The 18,147-nt window shown below is 49.4% G+C and overlaps 1 protein-coding gene across 2 annotated transcripts in view; it reads right to left on the bottom strand.

Annotated features, from left to right (window-relative positions):
• Window positions 1–18,147, bottom strand: part of CWC22 (CWC22 spliceosome associated protein homolog) — a 141,934-nt gene that overhangs the window by 113,159 nt on the left and 10,628 nt on the right. For both annotated transcript variants that reach the window (XM_073577480.1, XM_073577479.1), the window contains exon 4: window positions 17,650–17,889. In XM_073577480.1, coding sequence (XP_073433581.1) covers window positions 17,650–17,889 — 240 coding nt within the window. The remainder of the gene's footprint in view (window positions 1–17,649; window positions 17,890–18,147) is intronic.

The following is an 18,147-nucleotide window of genomic DNA, read 5'->3' on the forward strand; positions in this document are numbered from 1 at the left end:
GCAGTATGGGATCCTGTGTTTTCCTTTAGTGCGTAGAAAAGCAGGTGATACAGATTAGAAAAATTGGGTGCAAATGCTTAGGTTTTAATATGCGTCATGACTCAATAAAAAATGAGGCTGGTGGTTATTTGCGGCCTGTGATTTTGTTTTATTAATTCTACTCTTGATGTTGGAAACTTGATAAACAACACACCAGTGGCAGTTATTACGACAGGACACATGACATCATAGAGATCACATGACACATCACATCATACATATCACAATTGGTACAGAATGTATAAAGTTATTATCCTGAACCACCTTGTGTCCCCAGCGGAAGCATGTTGAGGAAGACAAGCCCAAGTAGGTAGCTGCTCAATTAACACTAAGGCCCCATTCACACATTGTGCAGCTGTGCGGTGTTTGTTGTGAAGTTTAGAACTGCACTATTTACCCCTAAAAAATGTCAGCAAACATCTCGCTCTTTTGTGCATTAGAATGATTCCTTAAATAGAACTTACCATTTAATCCTCTTTTTTGTACTGATAGGTGTTATGTCTCATCTAGTTCAAATGATCTGCTGTAATGAAGCACGGACAGATGACGGTGGCGCAGCAGGAAGGCTGAGCAGAAACGACGGAGAACGTCATAGCACGATGGAAGCAGGAGGACCAGAACTGGAACCACAGGATATCATGAGCAGAATGGATTTAACGGCAACTGCCGGAAGAGTTGCAGACTCCGATCAGGCACAGATCAGAATTCCATCAGTTCTTCTTGGGCGTGGAGAGGGGGTAAAAAAGGTTTCTCCACCTTCTGCATTATGTCAGTCTGTAAAAATCAGTCACACTTAGATGTCATCCAAGTGGAGTCCAATTTCTTCATGGGCCCAAAGACTTCCATTGACGATTTTAATCTGACACTGGGATCAAAATCGGATTTGTCTCCGATTTTTTCCATGGAGCACTGGGTCCGAGCAAAAAATCTGACATTTGCACAGGCCCATAGAATATCATAGGTACAAGTGCTAGCCGTCAAAACCACGGACAGCAAACTCATATCTTTATTTATTTTACTCGTTTACATAGCACCATTAATTCCACAGCGCTATGTATACATACTATATATAGAAATGAAATAAATATTTAGAAATAAATATATATTTATAGATATATATATTTACTCATATATATGCTCTTCGATTTTCACAGACTGACAAAATGGAGAAACTTTCCCCCTCTCCACCTTCAAGAAAAAACTGATGCCACTCTGATCACACTCTAATCAAAGCCTGATCGGAGTCTACAACTCTATTATGTATGTGGGAATGTGTATGTGTGTATAGTACAGTAAATGTATTGCATAGTAAATGTATTGTTTAGTAAATGTAAAGTATATGTATAGTATACGTGTCTGTTGCACGGCATGCGTCTGTGTCTGTTGCACGGCATGCGTCTGTGTCTGTTGCACGGCATGCGTCTGTGTCTGTTGCACGGCATGCGTCTGTGTCTGTTGCACGGCATGCGTCTGTGTCTGTTGCACGGCATGCGTCTGTGTCTGTTGCACGGCATGCGTCTGTGTCTGTTGCACGGCATGCGTCTGTGTCTGTTGCACGGCATGCGTCTGTGTCTGTTGCACGGCATGCGTCTGTGTCTGTTGCACGGCATGCGTCTGTGTCTGTTGCACGGCATGCGTCTGTGTCTGTTGCACGGCATGCGTCTGTGTCTGTTGCACGGCATGCGTCTGTGTCTGTTGCACGGCATGCGTCTGTGTCTGTTGCACGGCATGCATCTGTGTCTGTTGCACGGCATACATATGTGTCTCTTGAAAGGCATACGACTATGTCTTTTGAATGGCATACATTTGTGTCTCTTGCATGGCATACGTCTGTGTCTACTGCATAGCATACATCTATGTCTCTTGCATAGTATTTGTATATCTCTATTGCATTGTATTTTCCTATGTCTATTGTATAGTATTTGTCTATATCTATTGTATAGTATTCGTATATGTCTATTGTATACGATATATAAATGTCTATCGTATATGTCTATTGTATAGTATTCAAATATGTCTATTGTGTAGTATTCGTATGTCTATTGTATAGTATTCGCATATATCTATTGTATAGTATTTGTATATGTTTAGTGTATAGCATTCGTATAAGTCTATTGTATATTGTATAGTATTCGCATATATCTATTGTATAGTATTTGTATATGTTTAGTGTATAGCATTCGTATAAGTCTATTGTATAGTATTCTTATAAGTATATTGTATAATATTCGTATATATCTATTGTATAGTATTTGTATATGTTTAGTGTACAGTATTCGTATATGTCTATTGTATTGTATAGTATATGTCTATTGTAGAGTATATGTATATGTCTATTGTAAGTTAGAGTGTAAGCTCCTAGGAGCAGGGTGTATATTTTATATTAGATTGTTAGCTCCTAGAAGCAAGATGCATTTATCTTTTCTCTTCCAGATCGACTCTCCTGAGCTTATAATACGTGCAGATATACAGCAATATGCAGCAGGACAGATGTGATCCAGGGAAATATCCGATCGCCACAAATGGGGTCAGGAAGGAATTTTTTCCCCCCCTGAGGCAGAACTCTCCGGGGGGTTTCTTCGCCTTCCTCTGGATCTTGTGGTCCAGTGGCTCTCAGCCGGTCCTCAATGCCCACAGCTAGTTCTGTGGTCTGTATAGGGACTGACCTGAGAGTCATTGTGATTATGGTTTAATTTCTTAAAGGACCCGTAATATTTTTATTACAGTGTTGCTTATTGCTATTCCAATAAAAAAAAAAATAAGAAAGAAAATAAGTTTCATGGGATCTTTTTTTTTCTGTTCACTTTATTTTTACACAGTTGCAATGATGGGAGTGATCATTACCTACTCTCAGTACTCTACAAGTTGAACCAGGAATTATGGGGGGCGCCATTTACAGAAGGTAGACGACATAAATCTCCACCCATTGTGGTATCGTAATGTCAACTCCTGTCCCAAGTTACATTAAAATTGTTATGGAGGCAGTACCCTAAAATAGTATATGTCCTACACAAAAAACTACCCGATAGAAGACCCTGATGAAGTCTACCATAGGCAATGTGCACACATTTAGTAAATTCAACAGATTTTTCTGCTGCAAAAATTACAATGTTTGCAGGAAACATACTGCCTAAAATAAGTTTTTGCATTTCTTTCTAGTCATTTCAATGGGTGAAAAATTCTGCAAAAACGCTTGAAAGAACGAACGTCCTGCAGATTTGAAAAAAAGCTTGAAAAATGGCAAGAAAGGGGCGTGGCCTGCTTGCTAATGGCACCGGTCACTTAGCTGCTGAGCTCCAGCCACTTCGACTCCTAATCGGCTCATTGCGGCTCGCCAGCGGCACCAATCTCTCTGCACACGGGGGGGAGTGCTGCGGAGGTATCCAGAATCGTAGCATGCCAAGGGGAAAATCCCAGAAGAAGCCGTCCCCGGCGAAAGTTACAGACTTCTTCTCCAGCACGGGGCGAGGGAAAATGGCGGCAGCATCCTCCTCCACAGCTTCCTCACGCTCATCCAGGAGGGGATCCACAGCAGGCCCAGACTTGGACACAGACGCTGCAGATATACCGCTTACCAAAGGTACAATGCAGAAACTGCTCAGTGCCCTCCGCTCATCACTGCAGCAGGATTGGAAAGATATGGTGGCTGAGCTGAGGGGAGATATCACTGCCATAGGCAGCCGTACAGCACATATTGAATCTAAAATGGGGGAGCTGACAAAGTCACACAATAGCCTCATTGATGCCAATGCAGCACTGGAGGAACAAGTGCAAAAGCTCCATACCAAGGTCTTGGATTTAGAGGACAGGTCCCGCCGAAATAATATAAGAATCAGAGGAATTCCAGAGGCCATACCAGACAAGGGGCTGCAGAGTTTTCTGGGCTCCTTGCTGCAGGAGCTGCTTCCAGACCTGACTGCAACTGATTTCCTGGTGGACAGAATACACAGAGTCCCTAAGCCTAAATCCCTCAGTGCTGATGTCCCTCGGGACACTTTAGCTCGCCTGCACTTTTACAAGACCAAAGAAGCCCTGCTGCAAGCCCTGAGAAAGAGACCCCCTCTGTCTGAGCAATTCCGGCACCTGTCCATTTTTCCAGATCTGTCTGCAGGAACCCTGGCAAAAAGGAGGGAATTTGCTCCTTATACCAAAGTTCTCAGGGATGAAGCTATATCCTATAGATGGGGTTTCCCTGTAAAGATCCTGCTTTTCCGAGCAGGAAATACCCACGCCTGCCATTCCCCACAGCAGTTGGCAAAGCTCCTATCCTCATGGAACTTGGCAAATCTCCCGGCCAGATCTCCAAGAGCTACAGGATCATCCCAACAGGATAAAGTGAATGAAGATTGGTCCGTCGTGTGAGTTATGTGATATGTTTGAGTCGCGGCTGAGACTTAGTTGCTACTTTTAAGGTCCGCTGGTTCTGTTCAACCAGGACCCTGAACCCCCATGGCGGTAAATTTCCACCATACCGCAGGCCCCTTTTTTGGGCTTTTTTCTTTGTGGACTGATGCTCCCTACATCAGTAATGTTAGTGATGTCAATATTGTTAGTGTTATCTCTTTCCTGCCTAACCTTCCTTTTCCCCCTGCAGCTCTAGGCAAGAGACTTTTTTTTCATGTACAATGGTACTGAACTGTATGTCTATAAATGTTAGGGGTCTGAACTCGCCAGCCAAGAGATCCATGTTTTGGCGGGAAGTGGTTAAATCCAAATGTGATGTAATATGTGGTCAGGAGTCTCATCTAAACCAAGGGGACTCGCACAGGTTAAATAATGCTAAACATGGATTTTTGTGAGTACTCACCGTAAAATCCTTTTCTCCGAGACGCTCATTGGGGGACACAGAGACTGTGGGTGTGTGCTTCTGCCGTCTGGAGGCTGACACTAAGTATACAAAAAAAAGAGTTAGCTCCTCCTCCGCCGCATACACCCTCGCCCCCAGACCGGGCGTAACTCAGTTTAGTGCATAAGCAGTAGGAGAACGCGCCTTAAATTCAGGCAAGAAATTATACGTCTGGAAAAGGGACCACCCTGATCCTTACATAAGGATTTGTATAACTCAAAATAAGCAAAAGCCAACTGGCTAGTAGGGTGGGTGCTGTGTCCCCCAATGAGCGTCTCGGAGAAAAGGATTTTACGGTGAGTACTCACAAAAATCCATGTTTCTCCTTCGACTCATTGGGGGACACAGAGACTGTGGGACGTTCTAAAGCAGTCCCTGGGCGGGATCTTAGCTCACCCAATCCATGCTATTTTGCGCCCCTGATTAGAGGTGCGCAACTGCTGCCTGGAGAATCTTTCTTCCCAGGCTTGCATCCGAGGATGCCTGGGTATGTACGTTATAATGTTTGACAAACGTATGCAAGCTGGACCAGGTAGCTGCTTTGCACACCTGTTCCGCTGAAGCTTGGTGTCGCAGTGCCCATGAGGCACCCACTGCTCGAGCCGAGTGTGCCTTGATCCCTGCCGGAACCGGCGTGCCACCGATTTCATAAGATTCTTGGATCGTCAGGCGAACCCATCTGGCCAAAGTCGCTTTGGACGCAGCGAGCCCCTTCCGCCGCCCTTCTGGGATCACGAATAGAGAGTCTGTCCGGCGGAAAGGTGCTGTCCTTGTCACATACCTCCTAAGAGCTCTTACCAGATCCAAGGTGTGCAATGCCTTTTCTACCCTGTGCACCGGTGCCGGGCAAAACGAGGGTAAGACAATGTCTTCGTTGATATGGAATGCAGAGACAACCTTCGGCAAGAAGGGAGGAGCTGGCCTTAAAACTACCTTATCCTTATAAAAAGTCAGGAACGGCGGTTTACAAGATAAAGCCGCCAATTCCGAAACCCGCCTAATAGACGTAATAGCTACCAGAAAAACGACCTTCCTGGACAGGTAAGGTAAGGAGACTTCTTGTAACGGTTCGAAAGGAGGCTCCTGAAGGGCCCTGAGCACCAAGTTCAGGTCCCATGATTCCGTCGGCGCCTTATAGGGGGGTACTAAATGTGCGACCCCCTGCATAAACGTCCTAACCTGCCAGACCGAAGCGACCTTTCGTTGGAAAAGCACCGACAGAGCCGAGATCTGCGTTCTGAGCGAACTCGGAGCCAATCCTGCGTCCAGCCCTGCCTGCAGAAAAGCCAGTACGTTGGGGATCGAAAAAACCAGAGGAGCCACTCCGCGATCCCTACACCAACGGAAAAAAACTTCCCAAGTCCGATGATATACTCTCGCCGAAGAAGGCTTTCGGGCACTCACCATCATGGCTACCACATCGCGCCTGAATCCTGCCTGTGTTAACAGCCAAGATTCAATGGCCACGCCGTCAAACACAGGGCCCCTAAGTTCGGATGGTAGATCGGCCCCTGGGACAGCAAGTCCGGCCGATCTGGGAGACGCCAGGGTACGTCCACCACTAGCTGAACCAGATCTGCATACCAGGCCCGCCGAGGCCAGTCTGGGGCCAGCAGAATTGCTGGAACCTTCTCTCTCCTTAACTTCCTGATGACTCTTGGAAGCAGAGGTAGCGGGGGGGAACAAGTACGGGAGACGAAACTGGCTCCACGGAAGCACCAGAGCGTCTGCTGCGATTGCCTGCGGGTCAAGGGATCGAGCGACGAACCTTTGTACTTTGGCGTTCTCTCTGGATGCCATAAGGTCCACGTCTGGTGTCCCCCACCGTTGGCAGATCTGTTGAAAAACCTCGGGGTGCAGGGACCATTCCCCTGCCGCGACCCCCTGTCGGCTGAGAAAATCTGCCGCCCAGTTTTCGACTCCCGGAATGTGCACCGCTGAAATTACCACGTGGTTCTTCTCTGCCCAACGCAGTACCAGCCCAACCTCGCGCATGGCTGCTTGGCTGCACGGCTGCACGTGCCCCCTTGATGGTTTACATACGCAACTGCTGTAGCATTGTCCGACTGAATGCGCACCGGCCGGTGTCTCAGCAAACACAAACTGTTGCAGGGCCAATCGTATTGCCCGTATCTCCAGAATGTTGATCGGGAGAATTACCTCCCGAATGGACCACCGCCCCTGGGCTGTGTGACTCTGGAAAACTGCTCCCCAACCCTGCAGGCTTGCATCGGTCGTCACCACCAACCACTGTTCCGGGGGAAAGGGTTTCCCCTGGACCAGAGACGAGTCGCGAGTCCACCATCGGAGTGATCGTCGGACCAGCGGAGACAAATTGCACCGATGACTGAGGGATAGCAGCCTTCGGTCCCATGCTGACAAGAGCGCATGCTGAAGTGGACGGAGATGGAACTGGGCAAACGGGATTGCCTCCATCGCCGCCACCATTCTGCCCAACACACTCATGCCGTACCGGATGGATCTGGAGCCCGGCTGTAGAAGGTTCCGTACCCCCTGTTTGATCCTTCGCGCCTTGTCCTGAGGGAGGATCACCAGCCCCCGGGAGGTGTTGAAAACCATGCCTAGGAATACGATTCTCTGGGCTGGAACCAAGGACGACTTGTTCCGATTGATCAACCAGCCTAGACGGGCCAGGGTATCCAGCGTGATACTGACATTCTCCTGGCACGCCTGAAACGACGGCCCCTTTACCAAAAGGTCATCCAGGTAAGGTAGTACCGTTATGCCCCGAGAATGCAGGATGGCCATAACCACCGCCATTATCTTCGTAAAGACTCTGGGAGCAGTGGCCAGACCGAAGGGCAGAGCAACAAATTGAAAATGTCGCCCTCCGATCGCAAAACGCAGGAACCTCTGGTGTGGAGGAAAAATCGGAATGTGCAGATATGCATCCTGCACATCGATCGAGGCCAGGAACTCCCCTGGATCCATGGCTGCAATGACCGAACGGAGGGATTCCATCCGGAACCGCCTGACTCTGATGAATTTGTTCAGGATTTTTAGATCTAGTACTGGCCTTACTGTCCAGTCTTTTTTGGGGACCGAAAACAGGTTGGAGTAAAAACCTTGTGTCTCTTCGCTTTTCGGCACTGGGACAATGACCCCGTTGCGCTGTAGCGTCATTATGGCCTGTAACAAACCCTCTGCCTGCGATTCTGTTCCGGAAAGCCGGGAACGGAGGAATCGCCGTGGCGGGAGTCCGACAAACTCTATCTTGTACCCGGACGATATCAATTCTGCCACCCAAGCGTCGCGTGCCACTGCGACCCAAACGTGGCTGAACCTTAGTAGGCGTCCGCCCACTCTGCCGTCCGTAGGTACGAAGCGCCTCGAGTCATTTTGCTGGAGGCTTTTGGGATCTGGCCCCCCTCGTTCTGGGCAAACGGCCTCGGCCTCTACCCAGCGGATTGGCTCTGTAAGAGGTTTGCCTTTCCCTAATCTGACCATCATTTGCGGAGGTGGATGCTCTGGCCGAAGTCCCCCTCCAGGGGTTACGAAAGGGCCGAAAACGCCTCTGTGTCTGCCTGAATGCTGGCCAAGTCCTCTGCTGCGGGAGGAAACTACTCCTCCCCCCTGTGGCTTCTGAGATAAGCTTATCAAGCTTCTCACCGAACAACCGATTGCCCTGAAAAGGCAATGAGGTCAAGGATTTTTTGGAGATAGAATCCGCTTTCCACAATCTCAGCCATAATGCTCGCCTAACGGCGATCGCATTTGCTGCTGCCACAGCAGAACACTCGGCCGCGTCCAGAGAGGCGCTGACGAGAAAATCACTTGCCCCTGATATCTGATTTGTCACCTCCAAGACCTCCGCAGGCAGATCTCTGTTTTGGAGGGCATTATGCAGAGCGTCCGCCCATGAAACCATGGCCTTAGCCACCCAAGTAGCCGCAAAGGAGGGGGCCAGGGCCGACCCCGCTGCCTCATACACCGAGCGGGCAAGCCCCTCTATAAGGCGATCAGTTGGGTCCTTGATAGAAGAACCGCTGGGTATCGACAATAGCGATCTTGATGCTAAACGTGATACCGGTGGGTCCACTACTGGCGACTCCACCCATCCTTTATGGAGTTCAGGAGGAAACGGATACTTTGCTTGCAGCGCTTTTTGCATTGCAAAACGCTTATCCGGGTGTTCCCTATGTTTCTGGACTAGCTCCTCGAACTCCGGATGCGTGGCAAACCTTCTATGCGGTCGCCTGGTCTTCTTGAAGGAGACCTTGTGACCTGAGGCCGTGGACACATCGTCCTCGATCTCTAATGTCTGGTTGACTGCCTCAATGAGGCTGTCCACCGAGTCTTGGTATCCCAGGCTTTCTGGATTCCAGGCCTCCTCCTCCTCCTCGCCCTCATCCTGCTCGCTTCCTGAGCTCGGCGACGGGGAACGAGATGCCCTAATACCCGCCGCCGAAGCCCCAGAGGGCCCGGCCGACGGGGAACGAGCTCTCTTGCCATGAGCTTGTCTGGTGCTGGAGCGGCCTCTAACGGTCGGAGGGTCCTGAGACGTGGACGAGCTGTCTTCCGCTGGCAGACCACCATCCTTGTCCCTGCCCGGGCCTCGAAGAGACTCAATTGCCCTTGTAAGGGACATCATAGAGTGTGATAAAGACACCGCCCATTCTGGGGGGTCCTGACCTCTGGGCTCTACAACAATGGGGGGCTCCTGGGCTCGCTCCGACTCGCAGGCTTCACAAAATTTACCCGGCTGCGCCTTAGGCAGCCTGACCCCACAGGAAACGCAAACAGCGTATAGGAAAGAGTGAGCTTTCCCTTTGCCAGACATATTGCAAGGTAGGGTAGGAGGATAACCCCTTCCTTGACTACTAGTGCGGCACTCGAAACGGGGTTGCACTCACCCACCGGTAATGTCCCACCTTGCGTCTCTTCCACGGGGCGTGCGGCGTTACTCGCCGGGGCACTTGCGGCGCACTCCGGGAGATAGGCGGCGGCTTCCGGCCGCACTTCGGCGAGGAAATGCGAGGAGGGGGAGGGAGCTCCCCGGTAACTGTGCGCGCCCGCCGCTCTCCGCCCCCGGAAGTTAGTGGGCGGGGCTTCCGGCTACCCCCGGAAGTCGGCGGGAGGGCGCGCGGAACTCCGGACCTCCCCATACAGCGGGGACCGCGGCCGCCGACAAAATTTACCCGGCTGCGCCTTAGGCAGCCTGACCCCACAGGAAACGCAAACAGCGTATAGGAAAGAGTGAGCTTTCCCTTTGCCAGACATATTGCAAGGTAGGGTAGGAGGAGGAGGATAACCCCTTCCTTGACTACTAGTGCGGCACTCGAAACGGGGTTGCACTCACCCACCGGTAATGTCCCACCTTGCGTCTCTTCCACGGGGCGTGCGGCGTTACTCGCCGGGGCACTTGCGGCGCACTCCGGGAGATAGGCGGCGGCTTCCGGCCGCACTTCGGCGAGGAAATGCGAGGAGGGGGAGGGGGGCGGGAGCTCCCCAGTAACTGTGCGCGCCCGCCGCTCTCCGCCCCCGGAAGTTAGTGGGCGGGGCTTCCGGCTACCCCCGGAAGTCGGCGGGAGGGCGCGCGGAACTCCGGACCTCCCCATACAGCGGGGACCGCGGCCGCCGACAAAATTTACCCGGCTGCGCCTTAGGCAGCCTGACCCCACAGGAAACGCAAACAGCGTATAGGAAAGAGTGAGCTTTCCCTTTGCCAGACATATTGCAAGGTAGGGTAGGAGGAGGAGGATAACCCCTTCCTTGACTACTAGTGCGGCACTCGAAACGGGGTTGCACTCACCCACCGGTAATGTCCCACCTTGCGTCTCTTCCACGGGGCGTGCGGCGTTACTCGCCGGGGCACTTGCGGCGCACTCCGGGAGATAGGCGGCGGCTTCCGGCCGCACTTCGGCGAGGAAATGCGAGGAGGGGGAGGGAGCTCCCCGGTAACTGTGCGCGCCCGCCGCTCTCCGCCCCCGGAAGTTAGTGGGCGGGGCTTCCGGCTACCCCCCGGAAGTCGGCTGGCGGGCGCGCGGAACTCCGGACCTCCCCATACAGCGGGGACCGCGGCCGCCGACGGGGCTTCTGGCCGCACTCCACATGCGGCGTTCGAGGGAGGGGGGCGGGAGCTCCCCGGTAACTGTGCGCGCCCGCCGCTCTCCGCCCCTGGAAGTTAGTGGGCGGGGCTTCCGGCTACCCCCGGAAGTCGGCGGGCGGGCGCGCGGAACTTCGGACCTCCCCATACAGCGGGGGCCGCGGCCGCCGACGGGGCTCTGGCCGCACTCCACGCCCATTAACAAAGGTGAGCCGGGCCGCCGTGGGGGCTCTCTTGTGGTGCTCTCAACCCCATCCCTGGGCAGGGAGGGGGAGGCTACTGCACCGGTAAAAACCTTGTGTCTCTTCGACGCTTCGATCCCTTGGCTCACCTGCGCCTCCAACTCCACCCCTGGTCTCACTACCTAGGGGTGGTAGGGGCATTAATGAATTCCCACGTTGCAGGAGAGGAACAACGTGGAGGATCACTCACACGTGCTCGCCCGTTGGGGTTCATGGGGAAACCGAATCCTCTTATCAGGATGCGTTGCCGCCTCTTTAAAAAATAACAAAGAAAAATGGTTGTCTGGGGAAAAGTCCCAGATGTGTCCCTCGGTGTCCCTCGGTGCGGGAGAGGAAACACGTGGAGGGCTACTCACACGTGGTCGCCCGTTGATGATTTGGGGAGATCGGACCCTCTCTATAGGATCCGTCGCCCCTATCTTATCTTCATAGAAAGGGAAGAAAAAAAAAAAAAAAAAAAACTAGTCTGGAGCTCCAGACTGCGTGTGCCTCCATCAGACACTAAGCAAAAAACTGAGTTACGCCCGGTCTGGGGGCGAGGGTGTATGCGGCGGAGGAGGAGCTAACTCTTTTTTTGTATACTTAGTGTCAGCCTCCAGACGGCAGAAGCACACACCCACAGTCTCTGTGTCCCCCAATGAGTCGAAGGAGAAATTTCCTTTCATACTGCTGGCTTGTGGAAAAAAAAAAAAAGGCTGGAGTATTCATTTGTGTAAAAAATACTGTTGCGTTCACACTACATTCACAACATTTAGACCCTGACGGTAGATACGCCATTATTAATTGCTCCATAAATGGATCTAAGTATACTATTGCAACCGTTTACGCCCCCAACTCTGGTCAGATCAGCTTTTTGCGGAGGTTTCTTTCCAAGCTTTCATCCGTTAAAGAGGGTAAGCAAATAATCTGCGGGGATTTTAACATGGTAATGTCCAGCACTCTGGATTGCTCCAATACTGCTGTAAAGAGGAAGGAGATGAGCACAATAATTTCAGAAAGGCATCTCCATGATATATGGAGATACCAACATGCAAATGAGTGGGACTACACATTCTTCTCGCCTCGGTTCACCCCTTACAGCAGATTGGACTACTTTCTGGTTGATAGCTCACTTATTATGGATTGCTCAGATTCAAAAATTGGACTTATAGCTTGGTCGGACCACGCCCCCATATACCTGACAGTTCAGGAGCAAAACCGCGCACCTGTTTTTGCCCGGTGGCGCATGAATGACTCCCTCCTAGCCTGTAGACAAATCTCTGAGGAGTTGCAGGCCGACCTCGCAGAGTTTTTTAACTTTAATGATAACAAGGAGGTGACAGAGGAAACGCTTTGGTCTGCACACAAGGCCTATATTAGGGGGTCATTCATCAAAATTGCCACTAGGGAGAAAAGGAGGCGTCAGGCAACTTACAAAGCTCTACTGTCCCACATAGTACTTTTGGAAGCCCACAATAAATCTGCCCCAAACTTGTCGACATCTGACGAACTCAGGAAACTAAGAACACAGCTCCGCCAGGTGTTGATGGCAGACTATGAGAAAAACTTAAGATCCCTCAAACAGCGGTACTATGTGATGGGTGACAGGGCGGGTGCCTTACTAGCCAGGAGGGTTAAAAAACGAGAAATGCAAAATAAAATTGAATACCTCGTGACGGGTTCTAATGCCACAATACGCAACCCAACGGAAATAGCCAACGCATTCGCTGACTTTTACCAGTCTCTCTACAACCTTAAAAATGACCCCACTGCCCCAAAGCCTACCCAAACGGCAATTAATTCCTTCTTAAACAATATTAATCTTCCTCGGTTATCTGCAGTACAGCTGGAGCAACTAAATTCCCCTTTTTCTCTGGAAGAGGTTCGCCAGGCGGTGACCACAGCCAAAAGAAATTCAGCTCCAGGCCCAGACGGCCTCACTAACTCCTATTATAGGCAATTCACTGAAACCCTGTCTCCTTTCCTCCTGAGACTTTTCTCCTCTTTTGCGAGCCACAGCAGATATTTCACCAAATAATCTAGAGGCCATTATAACTACCCTGCCAAAACCAGGAAAACCCCCTATTAAACCAGGAAACTTCAGGCCAATATCCCTCCTAAACTGCGACTTAAAATTGTACGCCAAAATAATCTCAGCTAGAATACATAAAGTTCTTCCATCACTGATTTCCCTGGATCAAGTGGGGTTTGTGGCGGGGAGGCAGGCGAAAGATGGGACGAGACGTATGCTGGATCTGATTGCGGTGGCTGAGGGGAGGAAAATCCCCAGTGTATTCCTGTCCCTGGACGCATAGAATGCGTTCGACAGGGTGCACTGGGGATATCTGAAATCTGTTCTGGCCAAGTTTGGTTTCAAAGGCCCCATACTTAATGCCATAATGGCGCTGTACTCTAACCCTAACGCCAAAGTTCTGGCATCCGGATTTATATCTCGGAGTTTTGAATTAACCAATGGGACACGCCAGGGGTGTCCTCTCTCCCCTATCATCTATGCCCTTGCTATAGAGCCTCTGGCGCAGACTATCCGTGAATGCCCTCGGATCTCGGGGATTCGAGTGGGGAGTATAAATCATGTGGTCAGTCTATATGCAGATGACGTGATTTTATCTTGCACTAATGTAGAGGTGTCCCTACAACACGCAATGGAGATCCTGTCCTCCTTCGCTCAAGTCTCGTATTACAAGCTTAATATTACCAAGTCCTTAATTTTTCCGCTCTTCTTGCCAGCCTCTACCAGAGCCACTCTTTCTCATCTTTACCCTTTCAAATGGGAAGACGAGGGAATCCCCTACCTGGGTATTATACTGGCCCCGCTACACTCCGTGATCCGGAAAAATCTGCTGACCCTGCACACCTCATTGGATAAAGAACTTACTCGCCTTTCTCTTCTCCCGCTCTCTTGGGTGGCGAGAATGCAGACTTTTAAAATGATCTGTCTCCCAAAAATTATCTACTTACTTCGGTGCCTGCCCCTAACAATTCCGCAACGGTATCTCACCAAAATTCATTCGCTAATGAGTAAATTTATATGGGCTGGGAAAAAACCTAGAATAGCCCTGAGATGTATGCATGCCCCGTTCAGTGGTGGAGGAATGGGTATTCCTAATATTCTAACATATCACAGAGCTGCTATCCTGGAACCGGCTCGAGATTGGTGGAAGAATGATTCAGACTTGAGATGGTTACAGATTGAGTACACCTGGGCACAGGCCCACTCCCCTAAACAATTCATAGACTCCCTGCTCCTAACCCCTTCGCCTCCCGGTGATCTTCTACCCACCACAGCAGCTCTAAAGAAAGCTTGGTCCTTATGGAGCAAGCCAGTGTCACAGGCACTAGGTCCCAGCCTTCCCCTTAGATCGCTGGAAGCCTTCATTCCGAATTTGAATCTTGCCGCCTGGACACGTGGAGGTCCAATTACCCTAGCAGATCTCTATAGAGAAGGCGTCCTTCTCCCGTACTCAGAAATGTGTGTTAAATTTAACCTCCCCCGACACAGTTTATTCCAGTTTTTTCAAATACGTCACTTCCTTCAGTCCGCTCCTCACCTACCGGTTCCCACAACAGCCGACCACGCCGCAATTAAAAAATTATTTCAAAATAGCAAAATCAAAGGCCTTTCATACATCCATAACCTGCTAAACTCCCCGGAACCGGACAAACAATTGCCGTATATGCTCAAATGGGAAAAAGATCTAGCCTCTCAGCTTCCGTCGCAAGAATGGTTCGCGGCCTCAAAATGGATCCACAAATTCTCTTCATGTCTCAATCACATAGAGCAATTAAAAAAGGTTCATCTGCGGTGGTACAACTCCCCTACTAAACTGGCTTCTTTTTCCCCACATATGTCACCTTTGTGCTGGAGGGGATGCAACCACAGGGGCACCTTGTGTCATATGTGGTGGTTTTGCCCTAAGTTATCTAACTTCTGGCAGGAGGTGTTCAATCTAATCCATGAGGTTACTAGTCTCCGTCTTTCCCCAAACCCAACCTTAGCGGTGCTACACATTGGCCTAGATGGGATCCCGGATCTTTTAAAAAATATCATTTCTCACATTCTCATAGCCGGCAGGTACTGTGTGGCATACAAGTGGAGGTCGGTGAGCCCCCCTACAAAAACAGAACTAATTGAGAGGACCAACCTACACTGGCTATACGAAACCAACTTGACCCCCAATCTAGAGAAGAGAACGGTGAGACTTAAACAATGGCATCCGTGGGCCACTTCCCTTTATGCAACGGCCCTCCCCCAGATACAGACACCTACACCATAAATAAATTGATTGTGCCTAAGAATGCCATGCATGTAGAGCTGCTTCCCCTTCCCCCTCCCCCCCCCTCTCCCCGCTTCTATGTTCAAGTTGTTGTTGGAAGGGGTATTTAATGTCCCAGATTGATATTCTAATAATGGCTCGAGGTTATTCCACCTCTTGCTACTCATTGCTCCTGTTCTTGATGTTTTTGTATGAGAAGTTTGTATTTTTTCTGAAAACTCAATAAAAACCTTTATGATAAAAAAAAAAAAAATGGCAAGAAAAACAAAAAAAAAAAAAAAAAAAAAAAAAAACAGCATGTCCATAACATTTCAGAATTCTCATTCAGTTTGCCAGTAATACAAAAGCTGCATCTTTTCCACAGCAAAAAAGACAAGGTGTGAACAGACCTTTGAAGTGTCAGACTACAAGCATAACAACCCACCCAAACCGCGTCAGCCTACTCTTCAGGTTTGATTCACCAAGACTGGCGCAGCGCACGATCGGTCACTCCACACCCCGAAGCACTTACAGTGGCGTGCACCTTTGTGCACCGCGCCAGAAATGCAACTACAGTCAGGGACCCACAAAACACCATCACTTTTGCCAGATGTGGCCATGCCATCGCCCCAGCGGTGCCCATTTTTTGGTTCACACTGGTATGAAAATGACAAAAGGTACAATTTTGTGACTCTTCAAACTATTTATACCAGTTTTCTGGCATCAAAGCTTTGATGAATAGGTCATGTTGTATTTTTATCCTGACTAAATAAGGTTTTGCATTTTTATGGCACCTTCCTTTATGCACTGGATTGTACCCTCAAATTGGAGGTCACTGACTCTGCATGATAGATTAGTGTTAGTTTTATTCCTCTTCAAAACAGCTGTGGCACGGTCATGCGAAGCTGTGGGATCCACACCGCACCATCATCATGATGATCACAACTTGGTCACACCACACAGAGTGGTCAGACTTTCTTTCGCGACCTCTAGGACCCTGAGACAACCATTTTGGGGGCACCTATCTGATAGACACAGTCTCAGCAGAACACTTTATGTATTGTGACTAAAGAATAGAAATGTTCAGTCAGATTTAATGTCAGGGATCAATTTTAAAATCCACGATATCCCCAAAGGACCAATTATCCATCTTCCACCTATGAGTAAAGACCTAAATTTTTCCACTACTTGGAAAACTATTTCTCATTCCACACGCTTGGCCCCGATAAAATAAAAAAAGCCTATACCAACCTCTCATGCTGGCAATATTCCAGCGGTATCGGCACTCGCTCTCCCCGGGGCTCCCTTGTGGTAGTTGTGACACGTGACGTCGGTGCCCAAACAGCATTGGCGTCACTGTCCATGCCTTCAGACAAATTGAACATGAAGAGGAAGTCAGAGATCAGTTGCAGCCCAGACTTCCTCATCATGTTCAATTTGTCTGAAGGCGTGGACAGTGACGCCAGTGCTGATTGGGGGCCACGCTCATGTGTTAACCACATGGGAGCCCTGGGACCGCCAGTGCCGAAATCGCTTAAACAGCGCATAGGAGGTGAGCATAAGCTTTTTTTATTTTAATCGTGGTCAAACATTTAGATCTGGAAAGGGCTGTCCTAGTAAAGGACAACCTCTTTTAGTCCCAAACAGGCAGAGGGATTGTATGACAGCCTTTACTACTTCTTTGGGAGAATTTCGTGGGCATGCTCTTTGGCATGGGTAGAGGTCATTGTTCAGTGAAGTGAAGAAGGATTCAGCTAATCTCCCTCCAGATTTATAATTGAGGTAATGACTTTCATGGTACTGTGGAAGTGATGTAATGATAGGAGATGAAGTCTGCAAAGAGATCTCTACCGTACAGGTGTCTGTTGTATGAGCTCCCTGACCAGCATAATATAGTAATGGTGACATGGAAAACACCAATAATATTTTACATCCACATCTTAAAACATGATGGCATATAGCCATGACATGCAATCAATTTAAGATCGATGGCGGTCCAACCAGTGGGACCTTCCGATTGTGAGTATTCTGTTTCTCTTTGCACAGAAGCACTCCTGACACTCAGACGAGCAGGGAACAGCAGCTAGCCCCACTCACTTTGCTTTACATTATCAGCGGAAAGTCAAAGAGGTCAGACCTCACCAATCAGAAAGTGAGAGCCATTCTATATACATACACACACGCTGAATTAAAGCCCCTTACCTGCTCTTGTCAGTGATCTGCTCTTGCATCATACGCAGCTTGGCAGGTGGGATATAAGCTCCACCGGTACGAGTAAGAATTGGATCCAATTCATCTTTCTTTTTCTTCACCGGAGGCTCGGCGGACACTTGTTCTTCGGATCGCTCTTCACTCCTCCTGGACGAAGGCGGTGATCTCCTATCTCGCCTTCTGTCTGAATCTCTGTCTGGATCTCGTCTTGTTCTCTCTCGATCGCGGTCCCTAGGACAAGATTAAATAAAAACCTATGAACACTACAGTGATTAATATCAAGAACGTAGTGCTTAGAAATATACTAAATATAACTAACTGCTGCCGTGTATCAGGTGAGTCACCCTACGTCGGTGCAAAAAGTATCGGTTGTAATAAATTTCAACATCACAGATCCTCTGTTTCAACGGAGAACAGTATAGTAATTATTACTGGTTTCTGCTACCCCTTGCCACCAGTGCAATTCTAGTCAGGAAGGATGTGTTCACA

Source organism: Dendrobates tinctorius, unplaced genomic scaffold (genome assembly GCF_039654945.1).
Source record: "Dendrobates tinctorius isolate UK_male_01 unplaced genomic scaffold, ASM3965494v1 ptg000056l, whole genome shotgun sequence".
NCBI classification, from domain to species: Eukaryota; Metazoa; Chordata; class Amphibia; order Anura; family Dendrobatidae; genus Dendrobates; species Dendrobates tinctorius.